The sequence below is a fragment of the Marmota marmota genome, unplaced genomic scaffold (assembly GCF_001458135.2).
Source record: "Marmota marmota marmota unplaced genomic scaffold, marMar, whole genome shotgun sequence".
Classification (NCBI taxonomy): domain Eukaryota; kingdom Metazoa; phylum Chordata; class Mammalia; order Rodentia; family Sciuridae; genus Marmota; species Marmota marmota.
Genome location: NW_026000005.1, coordinates 35,361,308 through 35,377,337, shown reverse-complemented (window position 1 = coordinate 35,377,337; position 16,030 = coordinate 35,361,308). Strand labels below are relative to the sequence as shown.

At 56.1% G+C, this 16,030-nt stretch overlaps 1 protein-coding gene across 4 annotated transcripts in view; it reads left to right on the top strand.

The window, feature by feature from the left end:
* Positions 1-5,949: 5,949 nt before the first annotated feature.
* Tns1 (tensin 1) overlaps positions 5,950-16,030 on the top strand; it is a 170,999-nt gene continuing 160,918 nt past the window's right edge. For 2 of the 4 annotated variants that reach the window (XM_048808528.1, XM_048808527.1), the window contains exons 1-2: positions 5,951-6,068; positions 13,438-13,552. In XM_048808528.1, coding sequence (XP_048664485.1) covers positions 6,036-6,068; positions 13,438-13,552 — 148 coding nt within the window. In that variant the 5' untranslated portion in view covers positions 5,951-6,035. Of the gene's footprint in view, positions 6,069-13,437; positions 13,553-16,030 lie in introns of those variants that run through there. The other 2 variants (XM_048808529.1, XM_048808537.1) reach the window with 2 other exon arrangements.

Sequence of the window (16,030 nt, the reverse complement as noted above, 5' to 3'; positions counted from 1 at the left end):
TCAGGGTGCGTGGGAGGCCAGATAGATTGGAGTTGCTGTGACTTAATGTCACTGTGACTTAGTCTTTGGTTTGGTTTCCAGCGTTTCTGAGAAGCTCCAAGGTGATTTCTCAGAACTCCCGAGATAGCTGCCTGGAGACGCGTCTTAGCCAACAGCAAAGTGAGTGGGCGCAGGCGGGGGAGAGGAGTGGGACGGCTCTGGGGATATTAGGGCTGCCCACAGAGCCCTTGAACTTGAGGGCTAGAAAGGCTGGCCAGGCAGGTGATGATGCCAAGGCAGGGGTGGGCTCAGAGCTCTGAGAGAGTCAGTCCCGCTCTGTGCTCCAGCCAAGGGGGAGGAGGCGGTGCAGGGCTCTGTCTGTGGACACAGCTGTGGCTGTGGGGCCAGTTGCATGTGGAGCTCCATCTCTTTCAGTGTTGGCTCACTTGAACCCCAGCAGGCCTGGGAGTGGGGGGCCTGGATAGGGGGTGCAGGCTAGGCAGCATCGTTCCCAGCCCCATGGCTCTGCAGAAGGATCTAGAGAAGGAGGGAGCGGGGACCCAGATGCCTTGCTCTAACTTCTTTACCAGAAAAAGGACCCTAAGCTAGGCACCTGTGTAAGAGGACCAGAGTTAGACACCCCACTGCATTGTTCTTCTCTGCCTCCTCAGAATCACCAATGATGCTTACGCCCTTGTGCAGTGTTTCCCTCTTGTTCTTGGGGCTTCCAGGTCGATAGCCTGGCTGGACTCTGATTGGGAGCCTGCACACCTGGCCGGACAGGTCCACATGATGGGAGACGGGAGCAGCCAGCTGTAGAGACTCAACCCTGGGGCTGCCTTGTATGTGGCTGATAAAGAGTAGAGGGCATGGTCCTGGGTGAGCGGGGGAGAGTCAGGGATATGCAACCCCTCACCCATGTGGCCCGAGACACGCGCGTGTACGGGAGCCCAGGCCCGAGGACTTTCTTGCTAAGTTATTCAGTCCAGGAAAATGGTCTCCAAGGCCTACTCTGGGCGGGGCTCTGTCCTCAGCCTCGGTTTGTGTGGTTGGACAGTCTGTGTGTATCCACACAAGGGCGTGGGGCTGAGCCCTCTCTCCCTCCCCAGGACAGCTCCAAAGAGCAGAGCAGTGATTCACGGGCCCCCACCCACCCTCGCTGGGGCCAGTCATGGCCAGAGCTCCAGGAGGACATTTTTTTATTATTATTTTCTTTGGTCGGGGGGGGGGACGGGTAGTTCATCCAGACAATGAAGGCCTGGGGCAGATTCTGCTGTCGTCCCCTGAGTGGCTCTTGGGAAACACANCACATTGAGGAACCGGGGATGGGGGTGGGTAGAAGTGGAACCTGTGTCCAGGGAGACTGAGCCCTGCACTGGGTATGAGAAAGTTAAGCTGATATTTAAATTGGAAGCAAAGGCGACGTCCCGTGGTAAGAATTCACTACGAGGCCACAAAGGAAGGGGAACTGAAGGAAACAGGGAAAACTGAGGTGATATCCCTCCTCAAGATGTCAGCCTCAGCAGAATCGCCCAGAAACTGACAGGTTCAAATGGAGGGACATTCTGCAAGACAACCATCCTGGAATCTTTAACAAACATCCATGTCATAAAAGACAAAGGAAAAGGCCGACCACATGTCTGGATTAAAGGGTGAAGGAGCTCCAAATGCCAGATGTAGTGCGCGACCCCAAGCTCAAAAATCAAAGTGGAAACAAAGACCCAGCTCTAATGGGTCTCATTGGGTGGCAGGGGATTGGGGTATGGGCTGATAACAGGAGGGATTAATGTTGAACTTCCTAAGAGCGGTCAGTGTGGATGGGGACAGAGAGCCAGCAAAAGTGGCCAGGTGTGGACAACTGAGAATCCAGGAGAAAGCCTCGGGGCGCTCCTCTTTCTCCAGCTTTTAAACTTTTCAAAGTAAAGCTGGGCACGGCGGTCCACGCCTGTCATCCCAGTAACTCCAGAAATGGAGGCAGGAAGATTGCAAGGTTGAGGCCAGCCTCGGCAACTTAGTGAGATCCTGTCTCAAAATAAAAAGAAAAACATAAAAATATCTGGGGATGTAGCCCAGTGGCAAAGAGCCCCTGGGTTCAATCCCAAGTGTAAACAAACATACAAACAAACAAATAGGCTTTCAAAGTAAAAAATAGAAGACGGCAGGTGAGAGGCTGAAGAGACTCCTGACAGTGGTCAAGGGTATCTAGGGAGACCCCTGAATTCATGAGGTTTGAATTAGGTCTTTGAGGATGTCTGGCTGCTGGATGGCCAGGGAGGCAGGGAACTGTGGCAGAGGGAACAGCCTGGGCAGATGATATGAGGGCTGTGGCTGGGGGAGGTGGGGCAGGGAGTGGTTGTGGCAGATGGGCTGGTTCCAGACCAGGCTGCTTCTGCTGGCTCACGAGAGTGTAAGACTTTAATTTTTTTTTTTTTTTTTGCTTAATGAATATACAATTGATTAACTTATGTGGCATACAAGTGAATTTTTGAAAAGGTTTTTTAAAAAAATATTGCCTGCTTGATGAGATCTGAGAAGATCTGACTTCTCCACCCATTTCATTCAGCTGTTAACCACACGAGCTCAGAAAGGTGAATCAACTTTTCTAAGTCACCGTTTCCCCTGGTCTAAAGTGAAACAGGACATGAACTTCCTGTCCCACTCGACTGGGAGTATGAGATTTGCCCCGACATACAGGGAAGTCCTGCAAGCATTTGGGGTAGGTGGGGAGGCATGGACCCCACGGTGTGCAGCTGAGTTCCTGACTGTCTGGGAAGGGCCTGGCGTAGGGGACCCAGGAGACTGTTGCGACAACCCTAGGCAGAAATGCCCCAAATGGGGCAAAGGCGATGGGATTAAAAAGCACTTTAGGGACAATTCACAGGAGTGAATTCACAGGCTCTGGCACTGGTTGGCTGGGAGGGTGGGAGAGGGCGGGGAGGAGTTGAGAGTGACTCAGAGTTTTCCACTCTGGGGGACCAAGAGTTGGGCAGGACATTAGCTGGCAAGGGGTTTGGAGGAGGAGGGCACTTTTGTGTTTATGTGGAGGTGAGCTGGGTGGGGGCGGGGGAGCTCGCACTTAGGATGCCCGTGGGACTCCTGGAATCTGGACGGCCCAGCAGGCCTCCAGCCAAGGGAGAGGGGACCTCGGGGGTGGTCGGCCAGGAGGCGGGGGAGGTTGAAGTGTCCTGGTCTCATTTCCTGCACCCACTCCAGGCTGCCCTGCTCACTGGCTGGCAGGCTTCTCCCCAGGCTGCTGGGCCAGGGGAGCCTTGTGGGGGCAAAGCTGAGGAACTTTCTTGGGGGAGCCTGGGCTATCACCCCTTTTTATACCGCCACCACCCCCTCCCGCTGCTCTGCCCCACGGGCCGGGGAGGAACCCGCAAGCAGCTTTTCCCACCCAGGGCCAAGGACTCCCGCCAAGGCCATCCAAGCCAGATGTGCCGCACCCCTGTGACTGGGCCGCCCTGGCAGGCAGGCTGCGCTGGAGGGAGGGAGGGAGGGACCAGGGCGTCCTGAGGGCCGGGAGAGCCCCTGCTTCCCTGTGGGCCTGCCCCGCGGGTGGAAGGACGCCTGGGCTGGACCCCTTGGCCTTCCTCTGCCTCTCATGGGAGGTGTCGGTTGGGGACACAGGTGGCTTCCTGATGTGCCCCTGAATTTCTCCAGCAAATCCAGAGCAGGCAGGGCCACGGGCTGCTTCACGAGGCTACCTGCCACTTGTCAGGAAGGTGATGATCACTGTCACAACAAGCCGTTGACCTGGAACGGCACTTTGCGCTTTATGGGCTCGTTTACTTTATGGGGTTCGCTGACATCCTCTGCCTGTACCTGCAGAGTCAGCCTGGGGAGGGGGCAGGGGGGCAGCCAGACACCCCGATTCTCTCTCAATCCACCTTTCACCATGTGAGTGTCTTTGTGCTTCTGGGTAGTGGGGCCCCTCGCTTGTTGGGCCCTCGGTGCCTCACGGAGCACATCTGCTCCCTTCTCCAATGACAGCCCCTTTAAGGTTTGGAAGGCAGGAGGCTAATGCACCTAAGTGGTCTCCTCCACCATTTCGGGAGACACTCCACCATTTGTGGTTGCCCTTTCCACAAGATCACAGAACACCTGTTTCTCAGCAGGGGAGTGGAGGTCACAGAGCTGGGGCCACTTGCTGGGAGCTGGTCTCCTCCTTCACACCAGTGTTTCACAGCCTCTTATCAGAGGCCTGAGGTCTCCTCAGACCTTCTGCTCTGCCACTATTAGCATGTCCCATCCACTGCTCCCAAGCCCTTCATCTCAAAAGGACTGTCCCATTGTGTCCCATACTGTCTGATTCAGACTGTCTGGCTCAAAGCCCCCCATTTGCATCTGGAGACTGTGAGGCCCAGAGAAGGCTGCAGAGGTTCTCAAGGCTGCACAGCATAGGAGGCAGATCTTGAGTCTCCCATCCCAGTGCATCCTGAGCCAGGGACTGTCAGGGGCAGGGATGTGCTGGGGCGTCTCTGGGGGCTGCTTAGGGGGCTCAGGGTGTATCTAAAACTGTACCTGTCCTCCACCACGGTGGGGGAGATTTTGTGAACGCAGATTTTACGGGGCTGAGCAGGTGATGGGAGCCAGGGACGGGGCGCCTGGGCATTTGCTGGCCAGTCTGGGAGCCTCTGCTCGCTGCCCATCAGCTCCCTGGGCAGCAAGGCCTCCACTGCCCTACCGTGCTCGGGAGNATCATGTGGACCTGTCCGGCCAGGTGTGCAGGCTCCCAATCAGAGTCCAGCCAGGCTATCGACCTGGAAGCCCCAAGAACAAGAGGGAAACACTGCACAAGGGCGTGGGGCTGAGCCCTCTCTCCCTCCCCAGGACAGCTCCAAAGAGCAGAGCAGTGATTCACGGGCCCCCACCCACCCTCGCTGGGGCCAGTCATGGCCAGAGCTCCAGGAGGACATTTTTTTATTATTATTTTCTTTGGTCGGGGGGGGGGACGGGTAGTTCATCCAGACAATGAAGGCCTGGGGCAGATTCTGCTGTCGTCCCCTGAGTGGCTCTTGGGAAACACATTTGGGTTCTGTACTTCTTGTTCTTCCCACCCTCCAGACACCAAACTGGTGGCCCTGGGCAGAGGCAGGGGAGCAGGTTGGGGAGGGCAGGGGGCAGGGGACACCGTGGGGAAGCAGGAGGCTGGACGGTGGGAGGTAGAACAGGGCTGGGAGGCGGTGGGAGGAGGAGGAGGAAGTGGGAAATGCAAACCAAATGTTGGCCCAGGGTACCGTCAAGAAAAACAGACTCTCGCGGGAGCTCGGAGCGGGGCTCCCTTTCAGAAGGGCAGGAAGGGCTGGGACAGATGTTTGGAGGAAAGAAAGAAAGAAGAGGGGAAAAAAAGGAATAGGAAAAAGCTGGAAGGAGCGCTGCAGCCTGGGGGCAGGGCCATGCTTGCAGCGCGGTTCCTCCTGTGTCAAGGCCTGTCCTGGCTCCCAGCCTGCCTGTGGGCACCAGGGTCTGTTCTAAGTGTGCGTGTGCAAGCGGGGGGTGTGTTCTGAGGCCAGGAAGGCACGGAGTGTACTGGGTGCAGGGAGAGGCCGAGGAACCCTGCAAGTGCATCCCGAGCGGTCTGTCTGTCCGTCAGTGGGTCAGTGGTCTGCGGGGTTTCTGGAGCGAGGACCCTGGGCTGGGCTGCGTGGAGGGGCAGATCCCAGCTCTGCCAGCCCCAAATCAGGCAAGGGCAGGCGGAGCCTCGGGGGCTCCTCGGGGTTGTCTGACTGGGGGGCTGGCGTCAGGGGGCCCTGCCCGCAGTGGCTGTCCCTTTGCCCTGTCCCCTTCACACCCCCTGCCAAGACGAGCTTCTGACCCCCATCGCCACCAGTGGAGCCTGGGAGGAGGGAGGAGAGAGGAGGCTGGGACAGGGGGTGGAGTGGGGGAAGGAGGAGGAGGAGAGGGAGGGAGGGCTGAGGCCGGGAGGCCTGGCGATGCTGTCTGGCGGCCGCAGAGGACTCCGCTCTTCTCTTCTGCCTGCTTGGTGGGTGCTGTGAGCTCAGGGGGGCCCTCTGAAGGCGCCCGCGGGACCCGAGGGACGGGACCCACGGAAGATGACGTGGATCTGTCTGTCCTGCATGCTCTGGGTAGGTCGGGCTGCTTCAGCTCCGAGGTCCCCCCACCCTCCGCCATCCCCCAGCTGAGCGCCTGGAGGGGTGGTGTTGGGGTGAAGGCGTCCCTTCAGGATGGACTGGCTTGAGCATCTGTCAGCTGCAGGACCTTTCCCCCACAGGTCCCGGGTCGGATTCTCGGGGTCAGTCTATGCGCTTCTCCTCCCAGCCCCCCAGTTGGGTCAGGTACTGCCAGGAGACAGAGCCAGGAGAAGCTTCTCTAGAGCCTCTCTTGCCCCCTCCTCCTACTGGGGTGAAAATTCTTCACTCCTCTCGGTGGCTCGGTGGCTCGGTGGCTCGGTGCAAGGGTCTGCGGAGGGGCCTGCGGTCGGGCTGGGGACAGGGAACTCTCACCTAGACTATTAAACCTGGCAAAGCTGGGTTGGGGGATTCTCGGATTCTGCAACTTTTATCCCTTTGAGACCCAATTTCAGCTTTGATCCTTTGCCGTCCGAGTCTCCATAGCCCCCATCCTTACCAAGGCCTCTCCACCCCAAGGGAGGGGGCAGATTTGGGAAGGTGGGGGGGGGACAAGGGTGCCTCGGGGGTGGGCAGACATTCATGGGGCCACGTGGTGAGGGTTAAATTCTCGAGGCCAGTCCTGGGCAGAGGCTCCTGGAAAAGGGGGGAGGGGAAGCTGACTACTACAAAAGGGGTGGGGGCAGAGGCATGCGGAGACCCCTTCCTCCCAGAGGCTCCTGAGGGCTGCCTGGGCTGGGAGAAGGCATGCACAGGGTCAGGAGGGCGAGGAAGTCATCCCTGGCTGAGGTTAATGTTGGCTTCAGAGTGATGGTGGGTTTGGGGGAGGGGCTTCAGACCCGGGAATCCAGATGTGGCCTTTCCTGCCCCTTTCCCTGTCTAGCCGGTCCTAGGAAGGCTCAGGCAAGCCCAGGCTGGGGACAGTTGTGGGAAACCAGACTTGGGCAGCCAGATATACTTCATGCAGAAAAGGGAAAGGTGGAGTTTGGGTGGCTTGTGGGGCTGGGTGTTCCACACAGTGGACGCAGCTGTTGACATCTGTAAAATGGGAGCCTTGGCCAAGTTCATTTCTGTGCTGAGGATGGAGGTGGGTCGCCGGGGAGCCCTGCAGCAGGAAGGACAGCAGTTAGATCTCCAGGGGTGCATGCAGAGAGGGCTATATTGGCTGCTTCAGCTGGGAGGTTTGGGGCAAGCCCCAAAGGTGACCTGAGGAGGCAGAGAAAGGGGATCACAGAGCAGGAGACTCCACGTCCCCATGCCTGGGGCAGTGCTTGGCATGGAGAGTGGGGAGAGGGTGCTGGTGACGAGGGCAAGTGTGACTGCTGCCTGCTTGGGTGTCTTTAAGAGCAGAGGAGCCTGCATCCTCCCTGGTTTCTTTTCCTGTCCTCTTTCCTAGGGTCCTATCTTCATCCCTTCCAGCTGGCCTGGCCTGCATACCCTCTGACCGGGGCCGGGGGGCGGTGGTCCACTGGACAGACGGAGCAGTCCTGGAATGCCAGGTTCTGGCCCCACCTCCAGCTCCCTTCCTCTTCCTCCCAGATGGGCCTCAGCTGAGGTGGGGTATGTTTGTGGCAGGGAGTGCAGTGGTCACCAGAGTCCCCGGCAGCTGTGCTGGGGAGGCAACTTTTGCTTTGAGGGGCTCCTGGTGGGAGGAATGTGGATATTGAAGGCAGGCAAGGCTGGGCTCAGATTCCAGTTCCACCATTTACCAGATGGGCAGTGTTGACCGAGCCTCAGTTTCCTAATCTGCAAAGTGTGTGTGTGTGTGTGTGTGTGTGTGTGTGTGTAGTACACAACTTACATGGCTGGGGAGAGGATGGAGATAATGCATGTCAAAGGATCAGGCACGCAGGCACACAGTAGGTGCTCAACAAATTGCTGGTCCTTCTCTCACTCCACAACCTCGTGCTTGGCTCAGGGTTTCCCAGTATCCCAGACACGATGGGGGAGGATCTCCCTGGGAAGGCTATGGTGGGACAGGGTCCTGCTCCTTGGCTGACTTCTGGCTGTCCAGGACTCCACCCACTTCTGGGGCCAAGAACTGGCTGGATCTGTAGCCTCAGGGAAGTGGATCAAGGCATGGTTTGGAGGAGGTGGATCTTGCGCCCCGGGAACGGGGGCACGTGTGTATATGTGCTCACATGTCCCCTGTCTGGGGAGAGCTGCAGATGTTTCCACAAAGTAATACATCTGTAGCACATCGCTCTAACAAGCTCTAGGAATAAAAATCACTTTATTAGCTGAAGAGCAGAGCTATATATTATGCATAACTCGATTTTCTCATCAAATGCTTCCATTTGCAATTACAAAGTCAAGTATGGTTTATTTAGAAAATAATTACACGCCTATTAATTGAGGCGTGTTGGTGCAGCGCTGGTGGAACGAGTGTCACGGGCCCTTCCTTCCACGACAAACTTGCTCTGTCCTCAGGAACTGGGAAGGGGCTCATTAGGGTGGTCCCCAAGGTAGGGGCCAGGGATCAAGTGCAGCCCTGGCCCTTCCCTGAACAAGCTGTGTGGCCTAGGGCTGGACGCTTGACTCTTCTGGACCTCATAGACACTTGGACACTGTTCTCTAAGGCCACTTCCAGCTGCAGACAATGATGTGCTCTGTTTGCTACAGCTGGTGTCCTGCCCGGTGCTGAGCACACAGTTTTGTCACAAGGGTCCTCGTGAGCCCCTTGTGTGTGGTTCCTGCCAGGTAGATCCCAGCCGGACCTTTCCTTTCTGAAGTCACTGTCTTTGTGTTGGTTCATCTGTCAGGGGCTGGGAACGAGGTTAGGCTTCATGAGCCTCACCAGGGTCTGAAATAAAACCCTTCTTTTGCAAAGTTGAAAAAAAAAAATGACACGTGAGGCCCAGAATTGGGGAGAAATACCACACCCTCGGCGGTGTTGTGGGAAGTGCAGTCGTGCCGGCTGAGAGTGCAGTGCCTGGGTTTGTCCTGGCCCCACCACTTGGTAGCTGTGGGACCCTAGCCGCGCACTGTCACATCTCTGTGCCTTGGTTTTTCTATCTATCTGTAGGTTTGTTAGGCTTTTTTTTTTTCTTTGTGATTCTGGGGATCACACCCAAGGCCTCGTGATGCTATCTGTGCTCACCACTAAGCCACGTCCTCAGCCCAGTTGCTTTCAATGAGCACCACACACGTGTGCATTAGTATCGCACGCACACTAAGAGCTCGGTCAATGTTAGCTTTTTTCCTAGGATGGCGCATTTTCAAGGCCACCCAGCAAGTCATAGTCAAGGACTAGAACCTGACCTGCTGCCTCCCCATCCAGGATTTTCCATGCTTGGATTATTTCAGGGCATTCAGGGGCAATGTGAATGGGATCACTGACATAACGCAGAGGTCCCCAAACTGGCTTCTTTCCCTGGGCTTTGTGGGGAGGAGATTTGGGGAACAGCTGGGACAGGAAGCTGGGCCGGACTTAGTGGGGAGAGGCAGGCTTGGGGGGTGCTTCAGGTTTGAGAGAGCTCTTAGACTGAGCCCAGGCCCCTTCCCTGCACCTCCCCTGTCCCAGGCCAGGGGTTCTGCAGTTGACTTTGGCCTGGGCCCCCTCCCTGGAATGTCTGGGACAGAGTCCCTGGGAAGGCTGCCAGCCTGCACCTAGGATGGGGAGCAGGAGGTGAGACGGCAGACTAAGAGGGACTTACCACCCTCCGTGTGGGGTGGGGAGCACTGAGGGAGGCCCCCTCCCACCCCAGGCTGAGGCTCCTAGAACCCGCCGCCTGGTTCCTAGGGGCTTGCACCAGGGCCTGCTGGGCTCCGCCCCCTCCTGCTCCCGTGCTTTGCTCTCTGGACCTTTATACCTGGGCTTCCGAGGCTACCCCCTCCTGCCTCCTCTTTCCGTCTCTTTGAATTTCAAAGCAGTCTTACACTTCAGACAGGCTGAGTGCACAGTGTCACCACCTTTTCTTTCTGAACTACTGGACAGTTAGTTGCTGACACATGGCCCCCCACCCACTCCCCGCATACTTTCCTGAGTTTTCTTTAAGGACTCCTACCTAATCCCGCACAGCCATCAAAATCAGGAGATTGGCATTGACGCATACTGCTGTCTGATCCTCAGGCTCCCTGGAAGTTGTCCCCACGATGTCCTTTATGGGCATCCAAAGACTCCAGTTCAGAATGTGCCCTTGTGTCTGGTTGTCACTCGTCCAGTCTCCTCCAGCCCGGGAATCTCTGTCTGCCTTGATATTTATGACCTCATCACATTTGAAGATTCCAGGCCATTTAATCTGAAGACTGTGCCTCAGTCTGTGTTGGCCTGATGTTTCCTCTTGATTAGATTCAGGTTGTGGCTTTTTGGCAGGGATATGGAAGAAGTGATGTTCTGCTCTGTCACCTGCTCCGAGGCCCGTGACTTCCATTTGTCCCTTCACTGGGAATGGGAACTTTGATCACTTGATGAAAGTGGAGTCTGCCGGGAAAAGTAACGCACCCCCCCTTATAATTTATGACTATGAGGTGGAAAGTGCCTTAAGACCATGTAAATATTCTATTTCTCATCAAACATTCAATTACTCATTCATTGTTTGTACCACAATGGGCTCATTGAAGCCTTCACTATCATTATGTATTTGGATGCTCCGATCTTTGCAGATTTGGCTGTTGGCAGCTCCCGTGTCCTTTTGTCCGTCTGTCCCTCTGTGATCCTCTGGGTCCCTCTGGGTCTCTGTGTCTTCATCTACTCATGCTCCTGTGTGCTGTCCTGTCTCTGTCTTTATCTTGGTCTTCTTTCCCCCTCGTCTGTCTCTATTACCCCCACCGCCTGGTTCTCTCTGTCTCTCTCACTCTCTCTGTCTCCGTTTCTCTCTGCCTCTTTGCCTTTCTGGCTTCTGTCTTGGACTCTGTCTCATTTTATCTGATTTTCTTACTTTTTTTTTTTTTTAATGCTCTCTTTCCCCCCAGGACTCCCTTCTGCAGTGAACTCCTTGCCCCTGAAGGAAGAGTTGGGGTAGACACTAGGGGAGTGCCTGGGGCAGGAGTCTCTCCCTGGGAGTCCTCTGACCTGGGAGCTCCCCCAGCCTGGGCCTGGGCTGGGACCCCAGAGTGGGCCCATCTATGAGGGGTTTTGCAATTCAGTGTGTTTCCATGCATGGTTACAAAGACGGATAAAACCTGGGTGCAGTGACGCACACCTGTGATCCAAGCCACCCAGGAGGCGGGGGCAGGAGGTTCACAAGTTCAAGGCCAACCTGGGCAACTTAGCAAGACTCTGTCTAAAAACAAAAATTTTTAAAAAGGGCTGGGGGAGCTGGATGTGGTGGCACATGCCTGTAATCCCAGTGATTTGGGAGACTGAGGCAGGAGGATCATGAGTTCAAAGCCAGCCTCAGCAACTTAGCAAGGCCCTAGGTAACTTAGCAAGACTCTTGACTCTAAATAAAAATTAAAAAGGGCTGTGGATGGGGCTGGGGATGTGGCTCAAGCGGTAGCACGCTTGCCTGGCATGTGTGCGGCCCGGGTTCGATCCTCAGCACCACATACAAACAAAGATGTTGTGTCTGCCGAAAAATAAAAAATAAAATATTAAAAAAAAGAAAAAAGAAAAAGGGCTGTGGATGTGGCTCAGTGGTAGAGCACCCCCTGGTTGTTCAATCCTCAGTACAAACACAAACAAACAAACAACAACAAAACAAAAGTCAACAAGCGCTTGAGGGGTGTGGTGCTGTGGCCAGTGGGAGGGGAGTGGTTAGTGGGCTAAGGACTTCTGGCAAGTCAGACAGAGAGGAGGAGTCGAACCACCTGTCTTCCCTGTTCTCACGTGCTTGGCAGTGCAGTTTAAAATAGGAATTTTAACATTTTCATAAGCTGGGAGCGTAGCTCAGAGGCAGAGTGCGTGCTTAGCATGCACAAGGTCCTGGGGTCAATCCCAGACCGCCCAAGAGACAAACGGACAAAATTGTGGTGCGTGTTTTCATAATGCAGAGAATAGCAAGTAAAAATAAAGATAGAAGAGGCCTCCTGCACTGAGGGTGTGGGGAGGGGCAGAGAGTGAGAGAGGGGAGGAACCCACCTGCTGGGACATGGGTGGCATATCGAGGACCATCAGCAGCGAAATGATGGGTGCCTGTTGTATCCGTAAGAGCAATACCACAGAAGGGACATGGGACCAGAAGGGACATGGGACAATGCGGGGGCATCTCACAGATTAGTGTTGCATGAGGGAAGCCGGACACAGAGCACTCACTGTGCAGCGCCACGTCAGGAAGTCAAAACCCTGGCAAAATGGTGCCCAGCTCCAGGGCATGCACCGCTCACCCCAGAGACTGGGGAGGCTGAGGCAGGAAGATCACAAGTTCGAGGCCAACCTCAGCAACTCAGCTAGACTTTGTCTCAAAATAAAAAAAAAAAATTTAAAAAAAGGACTGGGGCTTCAACACAGTGGCAGAATGTCCCTGAGTTTGATCCCCAGTACTGCATCACACACCATTCTCTCTCTCTCTCTCTCTCTCTCTCTCTCACACACACACACACACACACACACACCAAACACCACCACCAAAGACCACCATCACCAACGAAACCCCCCCAAACCAAAAAGACTCACAATGATTCTTTGGAGAGAAGTCCCAATGAGATTTATGTAGGGGAGGCGCTGACTGGGAGGGTGAGCCTTCTGGGGCTTGGCTATATGGGGTGCACATGTATCAAGTTGTATTTAGCAAAACCTTTCTGTTTTGGGGTGCTGGGGATGGAACCCAGGGCCTCCCACACACCAGACAACCTCTGAGCCACAGCTCAGCTCAATTAAGCAGGACATTTAAACTCTTTAATTTTATTTATTTATTTATTTATTTATTTATTTATTTATTTTGGAGTACCAGGGATTCAATGCAGGGGCACTCGACCACTGAGCCACACCCCCAGCCCTATTTTGTATTTTATTTAGAGACAGGTCTCACTGAGTTGCTTATTGCTTTGCTTCTGCTGAGGCTGGCTTTGAACTTGTGATCCTCTTGCCTCAGTCTCCCAAGCTGCTGGGATTACAGGCGTGCACCACCGTGCCTAAGTTGCTATTGCACATTTAACTCTTGCACTACACTATGGGAAAGCCATTCCCCAAGAATAAAGTAAATTAAAAAAATGAGTGGTAAGACACAGAGGGTCTGTGATCCCTGGGTTCTCGGGTCTTCAGGTGCTGTCTGAACCCCCATCATTGACTCCATGCAAGTCCTTGAGCCCAGGGTGAGTGTCCTGTCACCTCACCCTGTTTACCGTCCCTGGGCACCTCCTCCCTCCTTCGGCCCACAAAGGGGCTCTGGCCTCCCCTCCTCCCTCCTCCTCCTCCAGAGTCCCAGCCCCCTCCCAGGACCCCAGCCTTCACTCCAGGCTAACCCCTGTGCCTCTCCTTCCACAGCCAGAGGATCTGGAGGCCCCCAAGACCCACCACTTCAAGGTGAAGACTTTCAAGAAGGTGAAGCCCTGTGGTATCTGCCGACAGGCCATCACCCGGGAGGGCTGTACCTGCAAAGGTGAGCAGCTGGCTGACTGGAGCGGGGGGACCCAGTCACCGGGGAAGCCGTGGCCCAGCCCAGCTCAGACTGGAACTCTGCTGGCACGTGTCCTTGGGTTCTGAGCCGGTGCCTGGTTCTCACGTGGGAAAGGAGGCTGGGCTCCCTGGGTGGCGGTGTGTAGGAGCGTGTGGGTGGCCCGTGGCAGGTGGTGGGTGGCATGGGCGTGGCAGGTGGCTTGAGGATGAGCAGGGTAACCTTGTGCGTGGTGTGAACGTCTGGCTGGCACACTGAGGCGTGCAAATGGCGTGGGGAAGGGCGTGTGCGTCGCATGGAGCATGTGGTGGTGTGCAGATGGCTCGTTGGCTGGGGTGTGGGAACCGAGGGGAGGGTGTGGGGAAGGCACCTGGAGGTCACGTGGACGACACATGGTGGCCACGTGGCCGAGGTGTTGCATGGCCTGTGGAAGCCATGTGGGTGGCGTGTGGAAGGTGTGTGGGTGGCGTGTGGCTGGCTCTGGGAGTACTGCAAAGAAGCCAAGCCACATCCCTCCCCTTGTGGCAACTTGGGGTGACTTAAGAGGCCTCAGATCAGAGTCAGTGGAGGACGGGCTGGATGCTGAGCTTTTCGATCCCTATTCTCATGTGTTCCTGGAAAGGCTAGGGTCTTGCCATCACTGCTCCAGAGAAGGTGGTGTCTTGTCCCAGATCATGGAGGAGTCACAGGAGCCCCTGCGGCAGGCTCTGGACCAATGCCACCCTCCAACCCGTGGCCCTGCCAGATGCCTTCCTCTACTCGCCCCACATTCCATCAATCACTAGGGCCCCGAATGCAGCTAGAGTCGCTGAGCTCCCCGGTAGCACCTGGCTCACCTGCCAGCGCCTCCCCTGGATGGCCAAGGGCAGCCACCATTTCCTGAGCACTCTCTCTAATCCAGCTCTGCACCAGCTTCCCGTGGGACTTGAAAGTGTAAATCTAGTCAAGTCCCTGCCCTGGCTAAAGCTGGGGGGCTTCCACTGCCCTTAAGATGGAGCCCAGCCTTCCCGCGATGTGGGGTCTGACAGAATCAGCCCTCCCAGCTCCCTGTCCCACGTCCCCACCCCCAACCGCATCCTCAAACCAGCTGTGCCCCACACAGTTCCCAAGAAGGCCACTGTGTCAACTCTGCCAGTGGGCAGGGCTCTCTCTTGCCCTGGAGTCTTGCTCATGTGGTCCTCCCCAGTGGCCTCTCTTCCTGCTGCCTCGCTCCATGCTGCAGTCCGAGCTGGGCTGGGGAGAGGATTTCTGCAGCACTTACTGAGCACCAAGTACTCGCGAGCCTGACCTCATCACTGCTCACAGCGTCTGGCAGGCCCCAGTGCCATCCCCATCTTACAGATGAGGTGACTGAGGCTAGTGGTCACATCTCTTGCCCAGGCTGGCAGGGTGACACTGGGCTTTTCAGGTGTCTCTGGGGGAGTCGAGGCCTTTCCGCTGGGTGTTGGAGGCAGGATTGTGTGGCTGGAAATGTGCAAGGGACTAAGCCTATGGGAGCGTGTGTGTGGATGGCCTTCCAGGCCGGTCGGCCATGGGTGAAGGGCAGAGGGTTATTTATGGTCCTTAACTGAAGGGCTGGGGGATACCCTGCAGGTGGTTAGGCGTCCCACAGGAAATTCTGCAATACCCAAATCAGCCACATGGTGTCGCCCTCCTCCCAAGAGGTCTGCCTGGGACTTGCTGGTGGCTTAGGATGACAGCCAGAGATGTGGAGAGGCACTGCGAGGGAGGGGTTTGCATTTTGTCTAATAACAGCCCCCACCCCACCCACCTGAGGCTGCATAAGCTAGTTTCCCTTCCCCCTCCCCTCCAGCCCCTCCCTTCCCCTCACCCAGGAACTTCCAGAGGTGCTGGGAGAGGAGGCAGCTGGGGGGTAGGGCTAGAAGGAAGTCCTAGGGACACTCAGTGTGTCACCTCTGGCTACAGTCTTCCTTGGCTACTTCCTACCTTGGTCCTGGGTTTCCCAGCTGACCTGGCCCGAGTGCTTGGGTTGACAGGGGATCTTGACTCATGTAAAGCTCCCAAGGTGAGCAAGAGGTGGCCCTAATCTCACCCAGATCCCAGCCTGGCCCTGCTGCTGTGGACCGGAGAGGACGGTGGATGGCCAAGCTTGTTTGGCAGCCCCACTGGGCTGGGGTGGAGAGTGGGGGGTTGGCCAGAAAGAGGTGAGGAAGCCAGGGCTATACTCCAGAGCACCACCACTAGGTGGCAGGGCTGAGCTACCAAAGGCCCAGGGGCCAGTCCCACAAAGAGGGGAGACTCCTGGCACCAGAGCCCTATGTCACCCTCTGCAGGCCTGGCCTCACAGGTGGCAAAGGAAGAAGTGGATCCACCCTCTGTGCTTTGGAACCTGGAGTTTGTGGTGGCACAAAGTGAATAGATCCTTTTATCCATTACCCATCCACCCACCCATCCATCCTCTAACCAGTCATCTCGTCCATCCATCCCATCATCCACCCTCCC